Source organism: Triturus cristatus, chromosome 10 (assembly GCF_964204655.1).
Source record: "Triturus cristatus chromosome 10, aTriCri1.1, whole genome shotgun sequence".
Classification (NCBI taxonomy): domain Eukaryota; kingdom Metazoa; phylum Chordata; class Amphibia; order Caudata; family Salamandridae; genus Triturus; species Triturus cristatus.
This window is the reverse complement of record NC_140593.1, coordinates 872129846-872148921: the sequence shown is the minus strand read 5'-3', so window position 1 is coordinate 872148921 and position 19076 is coordinate 872129846. Positions and strand designations below refer to the sequence as shown.

Genomic DNA, 19076 nt, shown 5'->3' with positions numbered 1-19076 from the left:
ATCTTTATGGTGCCCCGACTCTGTTTAAAATAAAATAGGACTCAGGATTTCTGATTGAGGACTCATGAGAGAAAGACCTACAGCCATACTTCCAACTTGTTATTTTAATGTTAAGATACACTATGGTTGTTTTATTTAACCTTAATACACACCATCGTTCTATTAGGGGGGAGGTTGTTATTCATTTTGGTTATGCCATACTTTATAGCTTGAATTTGTAACATGCTCCAGTGGTACATCCTCATGCCTTGTGTGCCTGATGCAGGTATCATTATATCTGGTGATGTTCTTCAGATTACCATAAGTGTCTCTGGCTCTATTAACATGGCTAAGTAACATAGCAGAATACCTGATGCTCCGCATATGCACCGCATATGCTTCCATCTTTCCCCTCTAATGCTATCTATAATTAAAAATTATAAAGTGAACTGTGATGGCACGTCAGTTAATCTATTCCAAAATCTCCCTAATAAGCACAGATAGAATGCATGCAAAGAGTCCCGTTGGTGCTAATTTACCTTACATCTCATATCGCAAGGATTAGAAAGATAAAACAAGCAGGACTTGTCCTATCAACTAGCATAAAAGAGTCCGGGCCAAATGAAGAGTCACTGTTTGAAGACCCACTTCAGCGTCTGACACTTTGCTTCACTTGCTGTGCCTGTTCTCTTACTTTGCTTCCTCATATTGTCAGATAAATATTAACATTGGCTATGAAATATTGTTTTTTGAGGTTATTACAGGACATTCCAAAACACACTGGCACTTGTCTTAGATACAGCCGATAGCCGTGTTAGCCATTCTGAAACTTCAAATATTCTAAGATCTCCTTCAAATTACTGTTGAGGTGGATTGAGTGCACACTACACACAGTCAATATTAGATCATTTAGTAGTTTTCAGTTAGTTTTAGCCAGTAAGTACTGAAAATCTTACAAGCTACATATGCTGTTTAGCAATCATCTCAGAAGAGTATTGAAACCTCTTTACTGTAAGAGAGTCAGTATGCTATTTTTGTATCAGCTGTGGGCCACATGTACATAGATGTCATCACAAAATAGAGGTCGCAATTTTTGACCAGTATTGGAGTGACCACTAAATTGTTTTGCAAACCAACTTAGGTATTAATAGACCAGTTTACAAAACAAAGGATTCAGAGTGGGTTGCAATCTGACCTACCTCATCAATATTCGTGAGATACGCTGCAAATGTCATGCCATCACAGGGATGATGGCCTGTTAGATGGATGCAATTATAGGGATGGCGCCTGCTGGAGTCAACAGACCACGATGTTTTGAGCACATTGAAATTTTTTAAAAAACATTGCTTTAAATGCATGCCATTTTCCATTTGAGAAAATGTGGCTGCATTTAAAAAAAATCATACTTTTTTTTAAGGAAGGTTGCTTAAACATTTGCCGTGGTCCCCTGGACAACTACCTACTTCCAAAGTTTCTGACATTCACAAAGGGGCAGGGGTCCATTGGGACCCCTGCTTTCATACGACTGAGTTACCACCTCCTTTGGGGAGTTTGTAACTTATCAATTGTTTTGCAAATGAAAGTGCAGTAGCAAACCATTGATATATTGCATTGGGAATCACAATTTGGAGGGGGTGTTTAAAACTGTGATTGTGAGTACATTTCCAAACACATTTTATGATTTAGTACCCATTTACTGAATGACTAAATGTATTTAGTACATAGTAAAAAAAAGAATCTGATAGTGACTTCTAGCTGCAGATTCTTCACCTTTGAATCATCCCCAGGTGTCAGACTGGATCCCGAATTTTGTTTGTGAGCAGTACTCGTTCAGCTCTGTGTGGCATCATTGGTGCCGTCCCTGTCAGAAGTGACATTTGCGGTACCTTAATAGGTCCCAGGTGCGCTGACTTCAATTCTTTTCTATCCGTGCTAGTCAGCGCAGATCCGGGAAGAGCTACCCTTCAGTCCTTTTTTGATTAGGTTTTTTTGATGTTTTGATGAGTTATTTAGAGGATATACTCCTTATGTGTTAGTATGTCATCTAGAAGTGCCGGCTTCAAGCCCTGTGTTGCCTGTCACTGGCAGATGTTGTTGACGGACAAACATCTTTCGTGCCTCTGGTGCCTTGAGGGAGACCATGACCCAAAGGCTTCTCCTGACTGCTGGGCCATGCACCTGAAGGCCTTGAGGGAGCAATGCCTCAAACTCCTGGCAGCTCAATGCACGAAGCTGTGACGATTGAGCTCCCGGTCTAGAGGAAGATCCCGGGAGCAGCCGCGGAGCCCGAGGTCATCATTGGACTCTAAGTTGTCGAGCCACTCGGGTAAGTCGAGGTTCCATAAGAACAAGAAGAAGTCGAAACATGCTCAGACTTCACATCATCTGTCAGCCGACGAGACGAGGGAGTGATACCATTTGAGACCTGGGAGCGTGGCTGAGCCAACTTCTGGGTCTGCTCTGCACCTTCCTGAGTTTCCAGGAGCTGGAGCGGCCCCTGCCCAACTCCAAGAATTCTATGAGGCCATGCACCTCATACTTGGACAGACCATTCCTGCCAGTGCACCTTCGGGCGCCACAGGTTCAGAGGGGGCTCCTTCTGGATCCATGCCAACGGCTTCGGCTACTGTGCCAGTCAGGCCTCATGGATCCACAGATGGATCATGAACGGTGCCGCTCATACCATCCCAACCTTCCCCTTGAGGCTTTCTTGAGGCTGATAATCATGGCGCACATGAGGGGGCCCACCAGCAGCTCCATGCCGATCCTCATCCCTGACACGGAGCCAGAGGGGTATCCTGCGGCGCAGACTGGAGCCATGCCTTGCAGGCTGGAGCCTGAGCCCTATTCTTGCGGGCTAGGACTCGGGAGGAATGGGAAGGGTCTCTGGACCCTAAAGAATACCAGCCCAAAAAATACCCTATGGAATGGTGTGAGGATCTGGGTGAACACAGTGGACTGGGCACTTCTTCAGATGCTGGTATGCATTCTTTCTCTACTGTGGCTACAGAGGAGGGAGCTTCATTTGCAATGGTTGTTCAGAGGGCTGCTGTGGTCCTCGATCTCAATTTGCCCTCAGCGGCAGTCAAGACTAACGCCTTAATGGAAGTGCTTCAGACATGAGTGTCCCCATCAGAACCGCCTCTCACTTTTAATGAAACACTTAATGAAGTCCTGCTTGAGACTTGGTCCAGGCTCGTGCTGTGCTCTCTCAGGGTGTTGCAGACAGCTAAGTTCGCCTAAGCTCGCCATTTACTGTGGACTACACACCACTGACTCAAAGGCATGGCGGTTTTATTAACAGTGGCTCTGAAATGCCACATCTGGTTGAGAACTACTGTTTTTTTCTGGGGAAGTCCAGACATCACTTATGGACATGCCCTTTGATGGCTCCCACCTCTTCAGAGACAAGGCAGATTTAGCGCTGGAGCACTATAAGGACAGCAGGGCTACTGGCAGGTTCATGGGCCTTTCCATGGCCTTCCGTCATCCTCAGTCTGCCTTTTGCTCCTTTCGTGGCCATGGAAGGGACGTACAGCTGCGTCCGTAACCACCCAGCCACTGCGGCACTCAAGCTTTCCAGCCCTAGTCTGGCCTTTGACACCGCTCCTATTGACCCCTAGGTTTGGGTGGCCAGCACTCTGGTCAGTCCACACCCCACCCAGGAGCCTTAGCCTCCCAACCTCCCTAGTACACCCATCTTTTGACTAAAGGAACCATTGAGAGAGTGCTGACACCAGAAGTGCATCATGGTTGCTATCCCCGCTACTTCCTGGTGCCCAAGAAGGATGGGGGCCTTTGTACTATTCTAGGCCTGCGCTCCCTCATATTCTTCCTCAAGAAGGAGGGGTTCAGAATTCTCACTCTGACTCAGGTTCTATCTGCCCTGGGCCCAGGAGACTGGATGGTAGTGTTGGACCTACAGGATGCATATTTTCTCATTCCTGTCCTATCAGCCCACAGACGTTACCTGCGGTTCACGGTGGGCCACAAGCACCTTCAGTTCACTGTGCTCCCTTTGAATTCACCACCACCACTTGGGTCTTCACCAAGGTGATGGCGATGGTTGCAACTCATCTGTGGAGATCAGCAGTGACAGTCTTCCCCTATTTTTACAACTGGCTGTTGAAAGCAGCCTCACCCCAGGATGTCGTCTCCCACCTTCAGGCTATGGGGGACCTCCTGCAGGCGTTGGGGTTCACTATCAGTTTTCTGAATTCACACCTAACTCCCTCTCAAAAGCTTCTTTTCATCAGAGCTGTTCTGGACACAGTACAGTTTCAGGTCTATCCTCCTGAACAGTGAGTCCAGAATATTCAGGCTATGATACTGATTTTACAGCCTCTCCTGGATTTCAGTGATACTGACTCTGAGGCTGCTGAGCCTCATTACCTGGCTGATGAGGGTTGTTAGCCCGAAACTGGTCCCAGGATGCTTGTTTCCGGTCCAGGGAAGACATGGCTTGGCAGTTCGGACTGGACTGTTCCCATGAGGCACAGGGTCAAGACTGATTTGCATATAGCTGTGTCTGAACTGGGGTGTCAAAGTGAGCTAAAGAGTGATGTTGGATTCAACACAGATCTGTGACTGGGGTGAGTGTTTGAAAAGTTTCAGCACTCCGTCCATCACCTCTTTGTGTGAGCCTCATTGCCTCCTGCATCCTGCTGGCGATACATGCCCATTGGCACATGCAGGCTCTGCAGTGGGGCCTGAAGTTCCAGTGGGCACAGCATCAGGGGAATCTCTTCAACAATATCCAGATCTCAGAAGGAACTGCAAAAGATCATCAGTTGTGGTTAACGAACTTTGACTGGGTCAGCAGCAGACCCCTCTCCGTTCCCCAAATAGATGTCACAGTAGTGACAGATGCATCACTCCTGTGATGGTGCAGCCATCTGGACAAGGTGGAGATCAGAGGACTCTACATCAATCTCTTGGAGCTTCAGCTATCCGATTAGCATTGAAAGCCTTTCCACCCTCCCTCCAGGGTATGCTTGTGCAGCTGTTCACAAACAACACCACTGCCATATGGTACTGCAACAAAAAGAATGGTGTGGGGTTGTGGACCCTTTGTCAAGAGACCCTGCCTCTCTGGACACGGCTAGAACAGCAGGGCATATCCCTGGTGGTTTAACATTTGGCAGGTTCTCTGAATGCCAGAGCAGAAAAACTCAGCTGAAGATGCCTGCCGGAACACGAATAACATCTCCATCCAGAAGTGGTGCAAGATCTCTTTCAGCTGTGGGGAGGGCTATGGTTAGATCTGTTCGCCACTGACAACGCACATTGTCAGCAGTTTTGCACGCTGGGGTTTCCATGGAGGCTTTCGCTCAGAGAAGATTTTCGTCTCAATTGAAGCTCCGGCCTCCTGTATGCCTTTCCACCCATACCACTCCTGCCTTGAGTTCTCAAGAAGATCAGGAATGACCATGCTCAAGTCATTCTTGTGACTCCGGACTGGAGATGGAGAGTTTGGTATCTCAAGCTGTTGAGCATGGCCATTGGTCCTCCGATCAGGCTGCACCTTTGGGTGGATCTTCTGTCGCAGCAGCAGGGGAGGGATCACCACTCATATCTGTCAACACTCCACCAACTTGCATGGAGATCGAACAGCGACAGTTGACAACTTTCAACCTTCCGCCCGAAGTCTGTGATGTTTTCTTGGCAGCCAGGAGTCCATCCACCAAGATGGTTTACACCTGCTGTTGGGCACAATTTGTGGCATAAAGTACAGCAAGACAGACTGATCCCTTTTCTGCCCTCCATCTCAGGTTCTGTTCATTCTTTTCCTTGCCCAGCAGGGCTCTGCTCTGGGCACTCTGAAAGGCTATCTCTCTGCCATTTCTGCTTTTCTGCAGTTGCCTGATCAGTCATTCCTCTTCCGAAACCCTATTGTAAATAGGTTTCTCAAAGGTTTGCAACATTTGTTCCCACCATCTCCCTTCATTATGCCTCAGTGGGACCACAATCTTGTCCTCATTTTACTTATGAGTGACCCAGTTGAGCCTCTGCACAGAAGTTCCTTTGGGGTCCCTACTATCAAGACGGGTTTCCTGGTTTCAATAACATCTTTCTGGATGGTCAGTGAACTTCAGGCCTTGTCATCCAAGCCTCTTTATCTTAACATCTACCCAGACAAGCTGGTGCTTCCTACGAGAGCTTCTTTCTTTCAAAAATGGTAACTCCATTTCACATAGGCCAATCCATCACTCTACCTACTTATTTTGCTCTGCCTCACCACCCTAAGGAAGAGAAGCGTCTCCACTGTCTGTACCCAAAAAGAGCGTTGTCGTTCTACCTTAACCGCACTCGAGAGCTCCAGCTAGGTGACCAACTCTTCATGGGGTATGTCGGTTGCAAAGAAGGGATGAGCCGTACAAAAGCGGACCATCTCACGATGGATCGTACTCTCTATTAAAATCTGCTATGCACTGGCTAAGAAGCAACACCCTGAGGGTTCACATGGTCATTTTACCAGAGCAAAAGCTGCCAACACTGCATTAGCACACAGACTTAAGGTCCTGGACATCTGCCAGGCATCAAAATTGAACTTCTTGCACAGATTCACAAAGGTCTGATGCCTGGACAGTCAGGTCCATAGAGAAGGTCACTTCGCCCATTCGGTCCTATAGGACTTCCTCATGTGAAATTGGTCTGCAGACCCACCTCTGGGGAGGTATAGCCTGGGTATCTATTCAAAGGTAAGGAATCTGCAGGTAGAAGTCTCTGTCAGATGAACAAGTTACTTACCTTCGGTAACTCTTTATCTGGTAGAGACTCTATCCAGCAGCAGATTCTTACCAACCCACCATCCTCCACACTCTCTGAACAGATTTCCAGGGACAGGGCTTCTCTCCTTTCCAGGCCCTAGTTTTACACACCAGTGGTCAGAGTACTTTGCTGCTCTGTGCTTCTGATGTGGAAAGTTGCAAAAAGGAACTGATGTCAGCGCGCCTTGGTGCGACGCCACTTCTGGATCGGACAACGCCACACACAGACAAATAATGCCTCCTGCCAGCACGCAGGGATACTGTTCACGAAAAATCTTTCCAGATCCAGTCCGATGACTGGGGATAATTCGAAGGTAAGGAAACTGTGGCTAGATAGATTTTCTACCAGATAAGGCGTTACCAATTGATCGCATACCATGTGATTTAGCTAATTGCAGATTTTGCAATTGATAAATGGCTGAGTATATCTGGTCCTTGATTACATATCTGCCAGGTAATCAAAGTGTACATCATAAGGGCTCAGATAATGTTATTGTATTGTTGCATTGCAGATTCTGGCAACAATCTCCTCAGCATATTGGCTTGGCTCTTGCCCTTCATTTGACAACGATGCCAGCTATTCTGACATTCTTGTATTTGTAGTATTCAGTTTTCTCATTCTAACACTGTTAGAGTGAAGTATGGAGCACCATGGTAAACAGCCATTGTGAAATCCTGAAATAGTTTTCAACAGTTTGTGCAGCAAGTCACTTCTCTATAAGTACAGCAGAGCCTCTTGTACAGGTTTTATGCTTTTTGACAATCATCAGATAAGTATGTTTATCCCTTTTCAAATATAAGAGTAGCAATACACTGTTCCTTTACTTTGTTTCTTACGTGTCAGGGAGTGAGGGGGCACATCCAAAGGGATCAAATAACCACATTGCAAGCATTTCAGAATCTGGCAGCACTGTCCAAAGCATATTGGAATGCTTATATGTATTCATTATAAAAGGTCAGTAGTTATGCTGCAGCTTTCTTGTTACTCACAAGACATGCACACACAAACATCAAAGTGGCTTACTAAATCATTCACACTCAGATAAACCCAGAGACGTCAAGAGACATTAATTGTTACTGTTATTGGGACAATATGAACAATCTAATTTCCCAATAAATATCAAAGCCTGCCTTGTGCCCTTTAATAGTTGATTGATATGTGTGATATGGTGACTTTCCTTAGGGACAGCTCCAACGCCTGTGTCTCCAGGACTCTGGGGGTGCCTCAATTCACAGTTTAACTGTCGACCTTCTGGCCTCTGCATTGAAGTATCTCAGAGGTGTGATGGGATCATGGACTGTCCAGATGGTTCTGACGAAGTTGGGTGTGCCTCTGCCCGTTCTACCAGCTCACCCAGGTAAAAAGAAATGGAAGCTTGAAGTGTGTTTTTTGTTTCTACTACAGAGCTCGATCCAATGATGGTCTTATAGCATAGCCAAAGATCCAATGTACTCAGATAGAAGTACATGGAAGAACAAGTCAGGCCCAAAACATGATTGTTTCTTATGTCAATGAAAATACCATGGAGATCTGCAGTCTCTCTGCCATTTCCATTTCAGTGCACATGGGTGTTTCAACATATGGCACACAAGTGCTATAATTACAGAATAACTATATGATATACTATTTGTGGTTTGTGGTATGAAGCTGTATACCACAGTCCAGAATTATACTGAAATCAAACGTGTGGGATTCATTCAGAAATTCTTCTCCTTACAACTGCAAGTGCCCCTCTCCAAGAATGATGAGAAGGCAAGTAGAATGCAGATGAGATAGACACAATGGACCTGATTCACAAACTGTATTTTGTAATAAATATACTAGTACCACACTCGTACTACTTAATTACTACTTAATGCAATTCACAAACATACGAGTATAAATCTCCGCCTCCACCTCTCCTGTTTTTGCTATGGGGAGATCTTCCCATGTACGTTTACTACTTAATAGTAAAGTGAGAGGAACTAGTAAATGGTAGGGGTTTAGGTAGGAGTAAGTAGAGGCTTGGGGCAAGTTAGCAAAGCTAAGTCGAGTTCAAGCAGTTTGCACTGTTCCTGCAGGCTGCAATGGCAGGATTGCTGTCATTTGTTTACCTGGATCACTCATGGTGGCACAAACAGTCCTTCAGGCCCTGGTGACCACTTTAACCCCAATGCTCTGGGCACCACTGGTACCATTTACTAGGGACCTATGAGGGGGTTATAGACCTTGCCAATTGAGGTTACCAATTTAGACATATCCATTTTAAGGAGAGAGCACTGGCACTGGGGCCCGAGCAGCAGGCTCCAGAGCACTTTCCTAGTCAACAGCATTGGAGCCAAAGGTGTGTGTGTGCGGGGTTTACTATACAAAAATGGTACTTTTCCTACAATAGTAATAATTTATTTTAAAATGTGTTAATAACCTTTTTTAATTTAAAATTAATGTTGCATGAATCTTTATTGAATTATAATTAAATTAGTTTTAATTATTTATATACATCACTTCAATATATACTAAAATATTTGTATGTATTTTTTTAAGTTAGGCATGATTTTTTAAATGTAATCTTCAGACACATAATTGTAATTTTATACACTAAAAATAATTACTTTTTGAATTAATAAAATAATGATTTGACTTATTAAATTATTACATTAATAAAATCATTATTTTTTAAATACTTTGTTAACATTTTAAAAAACATGTTTTCAAAATTAAGATAATAATGCTGTAGCATTTTGTGTTTTCTACATTTAAAATAACAATAGTAAAATTAATTTAAATCCATATTTAGTATAAACATATTTTTACACATTTTTGTTTAAGTTTAATAATCTTTTTACTTTTGTTCATACTTTAACGTAGGATAAAGTATCTCGCATGGGACAGTCTACCCATGGTAAAGTATATGGAAAAGTAAAGATATTTATTAAACTTGAAAATTTTCTATTATTTTATGTTAATTTAATTAAAGTTACAGGTATTTTTAACTTAAAACGCTTATCAAATACTTTAACATACATTAATTAAATTAACATACAATAAGAAATAACGTTTTTTAATTTTTAATTTACAATAAAAAAATCTAAACATTTTACTTTAGGTGTAGTATTTTGATGATATATATATATATATATATATATATATGGTGTATATATATATATATATATATATATATCATCATCATCTTTGTCTTTAATCGACCTTCTGAAGACAGGTTATAAAAGGTACACTAAAAAACGAACAACGTTAAAATCCATACTCATTTGAAAATTGCAGTCTCAGTACAGGCAAGAACAATAATTTGATCAATGATAAAGTGGCAGTGTAGCTGAATTGGATACCAGCAAATATAGGCCCGTAACGTTAAAATATTAAAATCAATCTTGTAAAAAAAGAGAAAAGTTAGCAGCAACAATAAGTATTAGAGCAGCAATACAAATAGAGTACATACCAAGGCTGTTAAAAACATTAATATTAAAACAACATGTTCCTTCTCTTGGCTATGATGCACTTCAAAATGCTTGCAACAGCAAAGGAAACATCACAGTCATTAAGTTGCATTATAAAGTACAAGGCCACTTTACATTTAGAAAACGTATATCTGCGTAAAAGTGGTAACAAAAAATTCCTGGTGAATGGAAGATAAAATTGGCAAAAAAAGACAAAATGTAAAATGGTTTGGCTCGAATGTTCATCGCAAGGGCAAGTGGTAATAGTTTCAGAAGAATACTGGCCCAAGGAGAAACATATCAGCCAGCGAAAAGACTCCAGCCTAAATCTCGTCAGTAGGTTCTTTTCATGAACATTATTTACATATAAAAGATACGGGGCAATAAAAGGAGGATCTTGAATAAAGCAATAATCTCTGACAGAAGGTTTGGACACTTCAAACTGTTCCCTAGAGGATTCTTTGTGTTTCTGGAAGCTATCCAACACCTTTTGTCGGTCCCCTTTGCCAATTGATTCCGGGTGCTCAAACAAGGAGGCCCAGATCAATGAGGCAAGATTTAATATATTGTAGCCAAGGGATAGAAAGATCTCAGGAACAACTTAAAAAGTCCTTAATAATTGCCCGGTTTAGTTTAGCCTCTTCGTTAGTCCAAATGGTGCTGCATTTATGGTATCCTGTACATAGTCAAGACTTAGCTCCAGATGAAGAGAGAAATGTGGCAATGAGGGGGGAACTCCTCAAACTCTGTGACAAAATCTATTCTCTTCGGTTTGTATAGCATGCACATCCCTACATCCCCAAATAGCCATGCCATATGTTAAGATCGGTACGCATTTACAATTATAGATCTCTAAAATAGGGGCAATGGGCTTTTTACCTCTAGACATTGTAAGGGAGAAGGTGATCCCAACTGCTCTCGTATAGCGTATTATTCTATTTTTTATGCAGGTATTCCAGGTACAGCCTTCCTCGAATTCCAAACCTAAATACGGGAAGGAACAAACCCTCTCCAGCCTATTGCCCTCCACATTCAAGCAGTGGTATTTGGTATTTTTGGGACCACAAATCATTATAAAAGTTTTCTCATCGTTTAGCTCCAGCCCCAGGTCCTTCATAATACAGACATAACTGGCAATACGTTTTTTTAGGCCATTTGAAGTCCTTGCCAGAAGTGCTGCGTCATCCGCATAGAGAAGCACTTGCACAGCCTTTTTCTCCACTTGTGGGACATCAGTCCCAGCTGAAACCAGGGTCTTATCCAATTCATTTGTGTAAAGGAGAAATAAGATTGTGGCAAGGACACAGCCTTGGCGCACCCTGCGCTAGATGTTAAACAACTCTGAACACTCCCCGGCATTGCCATACCTCACTGAAGCAGATAGATCGTGATGAAGAAGCCTCAGTAAAGAGACCAGGCCCGCGTCGACTCCCATGTTAATTAAAATGTCCCACAGCTTAGAGCATGAGACATAGTCAAACGCACTGGACAGGTCCATAAAGGCCAGATGAGTGGAAGCCCCTTTTGCATATTTATTTTTGGCCAAAATAATGTGAAGATTAAGGCACTGCTCGATTGTGCCTAGTCCCTTCCTAAAGCCATACTGGCTGGGGGCCAAGATGTAGTTTGCATTAATTCAGTCCAGTAGGCAATCTAGCACGACTCCCCCGATAATTTTAACTGAAGAATCCAAAAGGGATATCACCCGATAACATTTGGGGTCGTGCATGTTACCTTTTTTAAAAATAGGCACAATGACAGATGAGCGGCAATACTTTGGCACTCCTTCGTTACAAACAGAATTAAAGACTGCAGTAAGTACCGGAGTCCAGAATACTGGATCTTCCTTGAAAAGATCCAATGGGATTCCATCTGGTCCTGGAGCCTTCTTGCCTTTGCTACACTCAATTGCCTTTTGGATTTCCTCTTCATTAAAACAAGATATTGACATGTTAGGTTTGACTGTACTGCCTCAACTGTAACATCAGAGTCAATGGAATAGAGACCAGCGTAGTGCATCACCCAGGTCTCAGGTGATATATGGAAAGTTACAGTATGGCCTGGTAAGGTAGGAGATAGGACTGACCAAACTGCTTTCGAGAAGGCGTTGGGATCGTTGGAGAGACAAGCACCCACTATTAATTCCCACTTCTCCTCCTTCAAAGCTGACTTTCTCTTTTTTGGGGCAAGCTTGTACAATTTCCTACTTTCCCTAATCGCAATCAAATCTCTGGGTTTTTGCTTTAAAGCCCTGCGTAGAATGTTATTAGCTTCTCTGCAGGCATTGTTACACCAAGGATGTGCTTGAGTGCGAGGCTGGGTGATGGGTCTAGAAAGAAGATTATTAACTTTATCTAATAAATCTACAAAGCTAGACAGGATACAGGCTGAGTCACGTGGCATGCAATTACAACTATGCAGCAGGGCTGAACTGATGGGTATTACCTGGGACATTATGCTGTTCATGTTCGCTGAGCGCCCTACCACACTACACCCTGCATCCTTGGTGGATAATAACTGGGTGTATGAGGGCATGGGCTTCTGCCGCATAAGTAAGAGTGCTAACTTGGCAGAGATCGGATTGTGGTCACTATAAGACTGAATAAGGACCTTGCAGTCCTTATAAGGGGGAACATACTCCCGGTGACAAAAATATAATCAATGATAGTTCCAGGCCCTCTTCCTATAAAGGTAGGAATGTGATGATCTGTCGGTATGGGGGCCCCATTAACCATACCCCTTTCTAACAGATAGGAAGATAGAACCCGCTCCTTAGCATCCATCACATTGAGATCCGACTCTTGGGCAATTGGCTCAAAGGTAGTTGGAGAAAAAGACGGCGGATTCCCCAATTTTGCATTGAAGTCCCCCGCCAACAGAAGCTTAAAGGGACAGTCCGCTCGAGCTTCTCTCTCCACAAGCATATCAATTAATACGAATAAGCTGTGGAAATCCCCCTTGGAGGTAAAATTGTTATTGTAAAAATGTACCAAATACAACTTATTACTATGATTCCAGGTAAGGCAAAATGCCTGTGCTTCCCCCTGTTTCTGAGATAATTGTACAATCAGGCCAGCAATTTCCACTTTAAACCAAGCCGACAGGCCCCCTTTAGCTCTACCTGTTTTAGATGGAATGGCGGGCAGGCTAAAACAAGTAAACCTGTCAAAAGTGATATCCTTGCTCTCCCAAGTTTCTTGCAAGAAGACTATATCATAGGTCAAGATAAAAGATCGCCAACCCTCCAATATAAACTTTGAAGTTACTCCCGCTATGTTCCAACTTAACATTTTCAATCCAGCGTTGTCTATTTGGATATTTTCCATACCCACGCACATGCTGGCCCGTAGAAGGGAAGGGTTCTTAATGGGACCAAGGGGCAGTTGATGGACTGTAGTTAACCTAACAAGGGCCTCCTCAGAGTTATCGAGGACCAGTCCTGCACCCCTCAAATTATTTGAAGAGGAATTATTTACTTGTACAGCTGAAATAGAGTTACAGGGAAACCCAACCTTCTCCATGGGGCCAGGCACCGTGGGCGGAGGATGATGTCGGGGGGAGGTTGACAATAGGGTAAAAATGAAATTATCAGCTAGCCTGTCCTCCTCCTGGAGATCGGGACGCGCAGTCACCTCCTTGAACCGTGAATCGATATCTTCCAGCCCGACTAATGGAGCAAATCTGTTGGACAAATGGAGAGATACAGAAGAAGGTGGCCTAGGCTGCCCAGAGTCAAAACGAACAAGGCTATCTGGAGTGCAATATTGATTTGCAAGATGCTGATAAAAGAAGCCAAGTGGAACTATCTTAATGGAACTAGTTTTGACCATTCCTGTGCTAGCTTTGTACAATATTTCCATTTAAATCGGCAGATTTGGCTCTACCCTGTGGGGTTCCTCAAGGCTCATCCCTAAGTCCGACACTTTTTAACATCTATGTGTCGGACTTAGCTAGGGTCATCAAGACCCACCGGATGAGCCTTACAACATACGCCGATGACACCCAGTTGGTGTTAGCTATCAATAATGACGGAGAAACAGTAGCGGCCCAGTTTCAGGAAGGCATGCTGGCAATCAAGCAGTGGATGGCCTGTAATTGCTTAAGGCTGAACTCCGAGAAGACTGAGGTGATTATTTTTGGTAAACTATCACCTATGTGGTCATCTATTTGGTGGCCTCCATTACTTGGAGCTATACCAACTCCAGTTCAGAAGGTCAGGAATTTAGGTGTCATCTTTGATGAGAAATTACATTTTGTTAATCACGCTAATCAAACAGCTTCCTCAGCATTTCACAAACTTAAACTCCTAAGAAAAATAATTCCATTTCTTCCAGAAAGTGCTAGGAAAACTGTAGTGAGCTCATTGATATTGTCATCTCTTGATTACTGCAACGGCCTATTTGCAAATGCTCAAGATCGGGTGGTCGCCAAGCTACAACTGGTCCAGAATGCGGCTGCAAGATTGCTATCAGGGACCCCCAAATTTAAACCAATTACGCAAGTAATCAGGAATTATCATTGGTTGACGGTCAAAAACCGGATCAGATTTAAAACCCTGTGTCACACTTTTAAGGTCCTCCATCAGTTAGGGCCGGAGTTTCTTAAACAGAAGCTCACTCTCTATTGCCATACCGGCAACTAAGATCCAAAAATCTACACCAACTAGTGGTGCCACGGACCAAGACTGTCACCTGGGGAGATAGATGTTTCACTAACACCGCAGCCAGACTTTGGAACACTCTTCCATTGGTGATAAGATCTACACCCACACTGCTCCAATTAAGGAAATTGTTGAAAACCTGGCTCTTTGACCAGTAGCTGTTCTCTGTTACCTCATTATTTTTAATTCGCTTCCGTCATCAAGGAGGCACTAGCTGAGTCATAGCGCCAAGACGCCTACGAGCAGACGTTGCGCTTTATAAATCTTAAAAATAAATAAAATAAAATAAATACTAATGACGTGGTAAACACATTAACCACAATGACATCACCATTAATACCATGACCCCTACCCCCAATGCCTCCCACCCTTCTAGCCATCAAAATGTCTTTAGATATGTCCCAGTTACCAGCGGCATTATTGTTCAGCCAGTGAATGGATTTGTTCATCAGGCCTCTAGTGGTTTCCATTTTGGGTGCTGTGAGCCTGAGCACATTAGTCAATACAACGACATACGGGGCGGAAGCTGGGGGAAGATCTATCACTGAAAGGATGGCCCGGTTGGGGGCAGGGACTGCCTGATGGGTGGCAGGGTGGATAGTATGTAAATTGGCATGTGGCTGATCATCAGCATTGCTCTCGGTGGAAATGGTAGGAGTAAAATCAGAGGCCAAATATTGGGTACAAGAAGAAGTCCTAAGACCGGACAATTGTGCCAGTTTGGATTCAATTTTCGCTAGGCGATACAAAATGGGACACAACTTGGAGTCCAGGAGGTCGCCAAGACATTTGCTGAAACCGTGCCAGGTGTTCTCGTTAGCCTCAACCAAACCACCGGTCAGGACTCCATCTGAATCCTTATTCTGCAGAGGAATTTTCGTAGTTCTAGCAGAGTTTCTTGGCTTGGTGGATTTAACAATTTTTCTCCTCCATTTAGCTCTTGGAGCGGTCTCCCCTTTATACTCACAAAGCTGATCACCACCATCTGTGCCAATTAGACCTGACACAGGCCCCCCTCTGGGTACGTCCCCCAAGCAGACTAAGCCCTAACCCTCGTTGTAGACCGGCGACACAGAACAAGCCTGGCTCGTAAGTGCCACAGGTGAGCATGTTGCCCTTGATGTACACCTGGGTTGCTGGCATGCTGCGTTGACTTTCTTCAACAAGTGGATACATGGACTCTTCCATTGTAAGAGAGAGACGGCGCTCTACCAACCGCATCTCATTTGTAACCATGTCCACAACTCGGGTGAGATAATTGTCAAGAGTTGAGCGAGTGCGGGGGGGGAGGTATCTTACCAGAGGCGCTTGGGGCAACCTTTCTCTTGCCCATTGTAAAAATTCTATCTGGCTGAAGAGCGGGTATAGTATATAGAAAAATATAATAAGGTGAGCAGGAGAGTAATTTACACCACGCAGACATGACCAACCACTGCTCTCGTAGTATCAAGGAGAAAACAAACACTGTACTTTAGGGCGTATTCCGATAGGAATGTCAAGAAGCCTCGTTGCAGGTCTTAGGGGGGTGGCACAACCCAGCCTTATCTGGGCTTTGACGGGCACAGACGAGCCTACCCTTGGCCCGGGCCTTGCCTCGACGTGGCCCGGCCGCGTCCGCACACGTCCCGTGCTGCGGGACCCGTGCAGGTGCTTTATGCGCCTCCAGGTGCAGATTTGCGGTGGTGGCAACGTCCGCAAAGCAGAGGCACCTGGGCTTGTAGGCTGCCCCTCCTCTCTGGACACAAAAACAGGCTCCCGCGAAACGGGACCCATGCAGGTGCTATATGCGCCTCCAGGTGCTGATTGGCAGCGGCGGCAACGGCCGCAAAGCAGAAACACCTGGTGCTTGTAGGCTGCCCCCTCCTCTCTGGACACAAAAACGGGCTATATATACATATTCACAGAAAAAAACATAGGTTTCAGGGGTGTTATAGTTAGCTGGCCATTTCACTCGTACAAAACCATAGAAATTCGTCTGTTATAGTTAGTTATGCTAACTATAACTAGCGCGCCCGCAATGCACTGCTGATGATGTCACATATTGCATCATTCATGACATGGTCAGTGACATTACTGATGACATCTCAAATGACATCACTGATGACATCACTGATGACATCATCCAGTGAATGTGGTTTAGTTTGAAATTTAAATATGTATTATATATATACCAATCTGTATTGAAGTTTGAGTGGATATATAACTGTCTGGATGGAGGATTTAGTAGCTGCCTGACTGTCTGTTTAAGTGAGTAATTAAAAGTGTCTCACTTAATACATGGATTAGTAACTAAACTATGTGAATGTGTGCATAACTGTCTCTGTTGTTGTAACATGCTGCATCAGTTGGTTACTAACTACATGAGTGTGTATATTAGTTATTGATTAGTTGGGTGAGTATTTGTATTGGGCACTGAGTTTGTGTGTGGTTGGATGGTGTGTGTGTAACTCTATGCATAGATGTGTGAATGGTCGATTGACTAGGTGTATAGGTTTAAGAGTGCATGTGGAACAATTGTTTGGGTGAATGGGTGTATTTATTTGTGTGTTGGTGAGCGAATATATGTTTTAGTTGTACATCTTCAACAAAGTAAAAAAATAAAAGGCATTGTATGTGAGAGTTGGTGTACATAAATATGTATGTGTAAGAGTCAGTGATTGTGAGAGTAACTATATGAATGAGTGTATAATTGTCATGGTGATTTTTTTAACATATTAACTATGAGTTACTATGTGTTTGAATAAATGAGGTGTTGTTGGATAATTGTGTAAGTGAGTAAATTAAAGTGTGATTAATTTTTTTCATGAGTGAGTAGGATGACTGCATAACAGACTAAGACGACTGCTGATGTGTCAATGTCTATATATGTGTATAAGTGCATTTGATAGTGTTCTATTAATTAGTGACTGCATGTATAAATGATTCTGTTGTTGAATGGGTAGTTGTGTGTGTAGAATTAGGAATCAGTGAGTCGGTATGTAGTAACTGGTATTGGTGTGTCAATGGTTTCAAATATGGTACAATGTATTTTACAGTGAGTGATGAAAGGTTATACTAGTGTATGATGAGGTGTATCAGTTTGTCACGTGGATGATGTCATCAGTGATGTCATTTGAGATGTCATCAGTGATGTCACTGACCATGTCATGAATGATGCAATATGTGACATCATCAGCAGTGCATTGCGGGCACGCGAGTTATAGTTAGCTGAACTAACTATAACAGAGGAATTTCTATGGTTTTGTACAAGTGAAATGGCCAGCTAACTATAACACCCCTGAAACCTATGTTTTTTTCCGTGAATTTCTTAGGTTTTTAAAATGGTAATTCTAACTATAACGTCTCTGAAACCTATGGTTTTTTCAGTGAATTTCAAAGCTTTTTTAAATGCTAATTTCTAACTATAGCGTCTCTGAAACCTATGTTTTTTTAAGTGTGATAGTAGTTATACCTATTTTTTTGTACTGATTTTCTACAGTTTTTTAACTGTTTATTTATACATTTTTTATTCATTAAATAACATTATATATTTTTCTGAAAATTGCAAAAAAAAAATTTAAGGAAATTCAAACTGAAATATTGATTAATTTTCTTGTCTTCATTTTTTATTTAAATTTATTTATATTATTTTCTTTAAAAAAAAAAAAAAAAATTTCGGAGTCGTGCACTCAAAGCGTAAACATCACAGTGGGTGCACGCATTCTAGCTGCCATTTTAGAAAAGTCGTGAAGGATCAGCGTACGTTGTGCGATGGCTGCGTGTTTTTCAGTTACATCATATACATTTAATATTGTGATGTGCGCGATTGGTATGCGACCAGTCCGTGACTCCTGCTCCCGCCCATTCGCGACACATGCGCATTACGGTACGAGATGCTTGCGCGGTTGCAGGTCCCGCGTGACGTCCTATACTTTCTGGGGCGCGCTGGGTGCGCAACTCCCACAAAAAAAATGTATGTTCCAAAATTATATGTATGTGTCTTTAATATACATATTAGGGCAAGAGATTATCTAAGATATTCATAAAAATAATATATTTGTACTTATAATAAACTTATATTATTTTTAAATATATTTTCGCGAAGTCAGGAGCGTGCATCATGAGTGCAGAGAACCAGGTCAGCAGAGCTGTTGTAGAGCCTGAGAAACCAGGTCAGCAGAGTCGTTGTAGAGCCAGAGAACCAGGTCAGCAGAGCTGCTCTAAAACCAGAGACCCAGGTTAGCAGAGCTGCT

The 19076-nt window shown here is 43.1% G+C and overlaps 1 protein-coding gene across 1 annotated transcript in view; it reads left to right on the top strand.

Moving 5' to 3' along the window:
- LOC146796142 (SCO-spondin-like) overlaps positions 1 to 19076 on the top strand; it is a 1481201-nt gene that overhangs the window by 342426 nt on the left and 1119699 nt on the right. The window contains exon 46 of the mRNA XM_085631266.1: positions 7933 to 8107. Coding sequence (XP_085487392.1) covers positions 7933 to 8107 — 175 coding nt within the window. The remainder of the gene's footprint in view (positions 1 to 7932; positions 8108 to 19076) is intronic.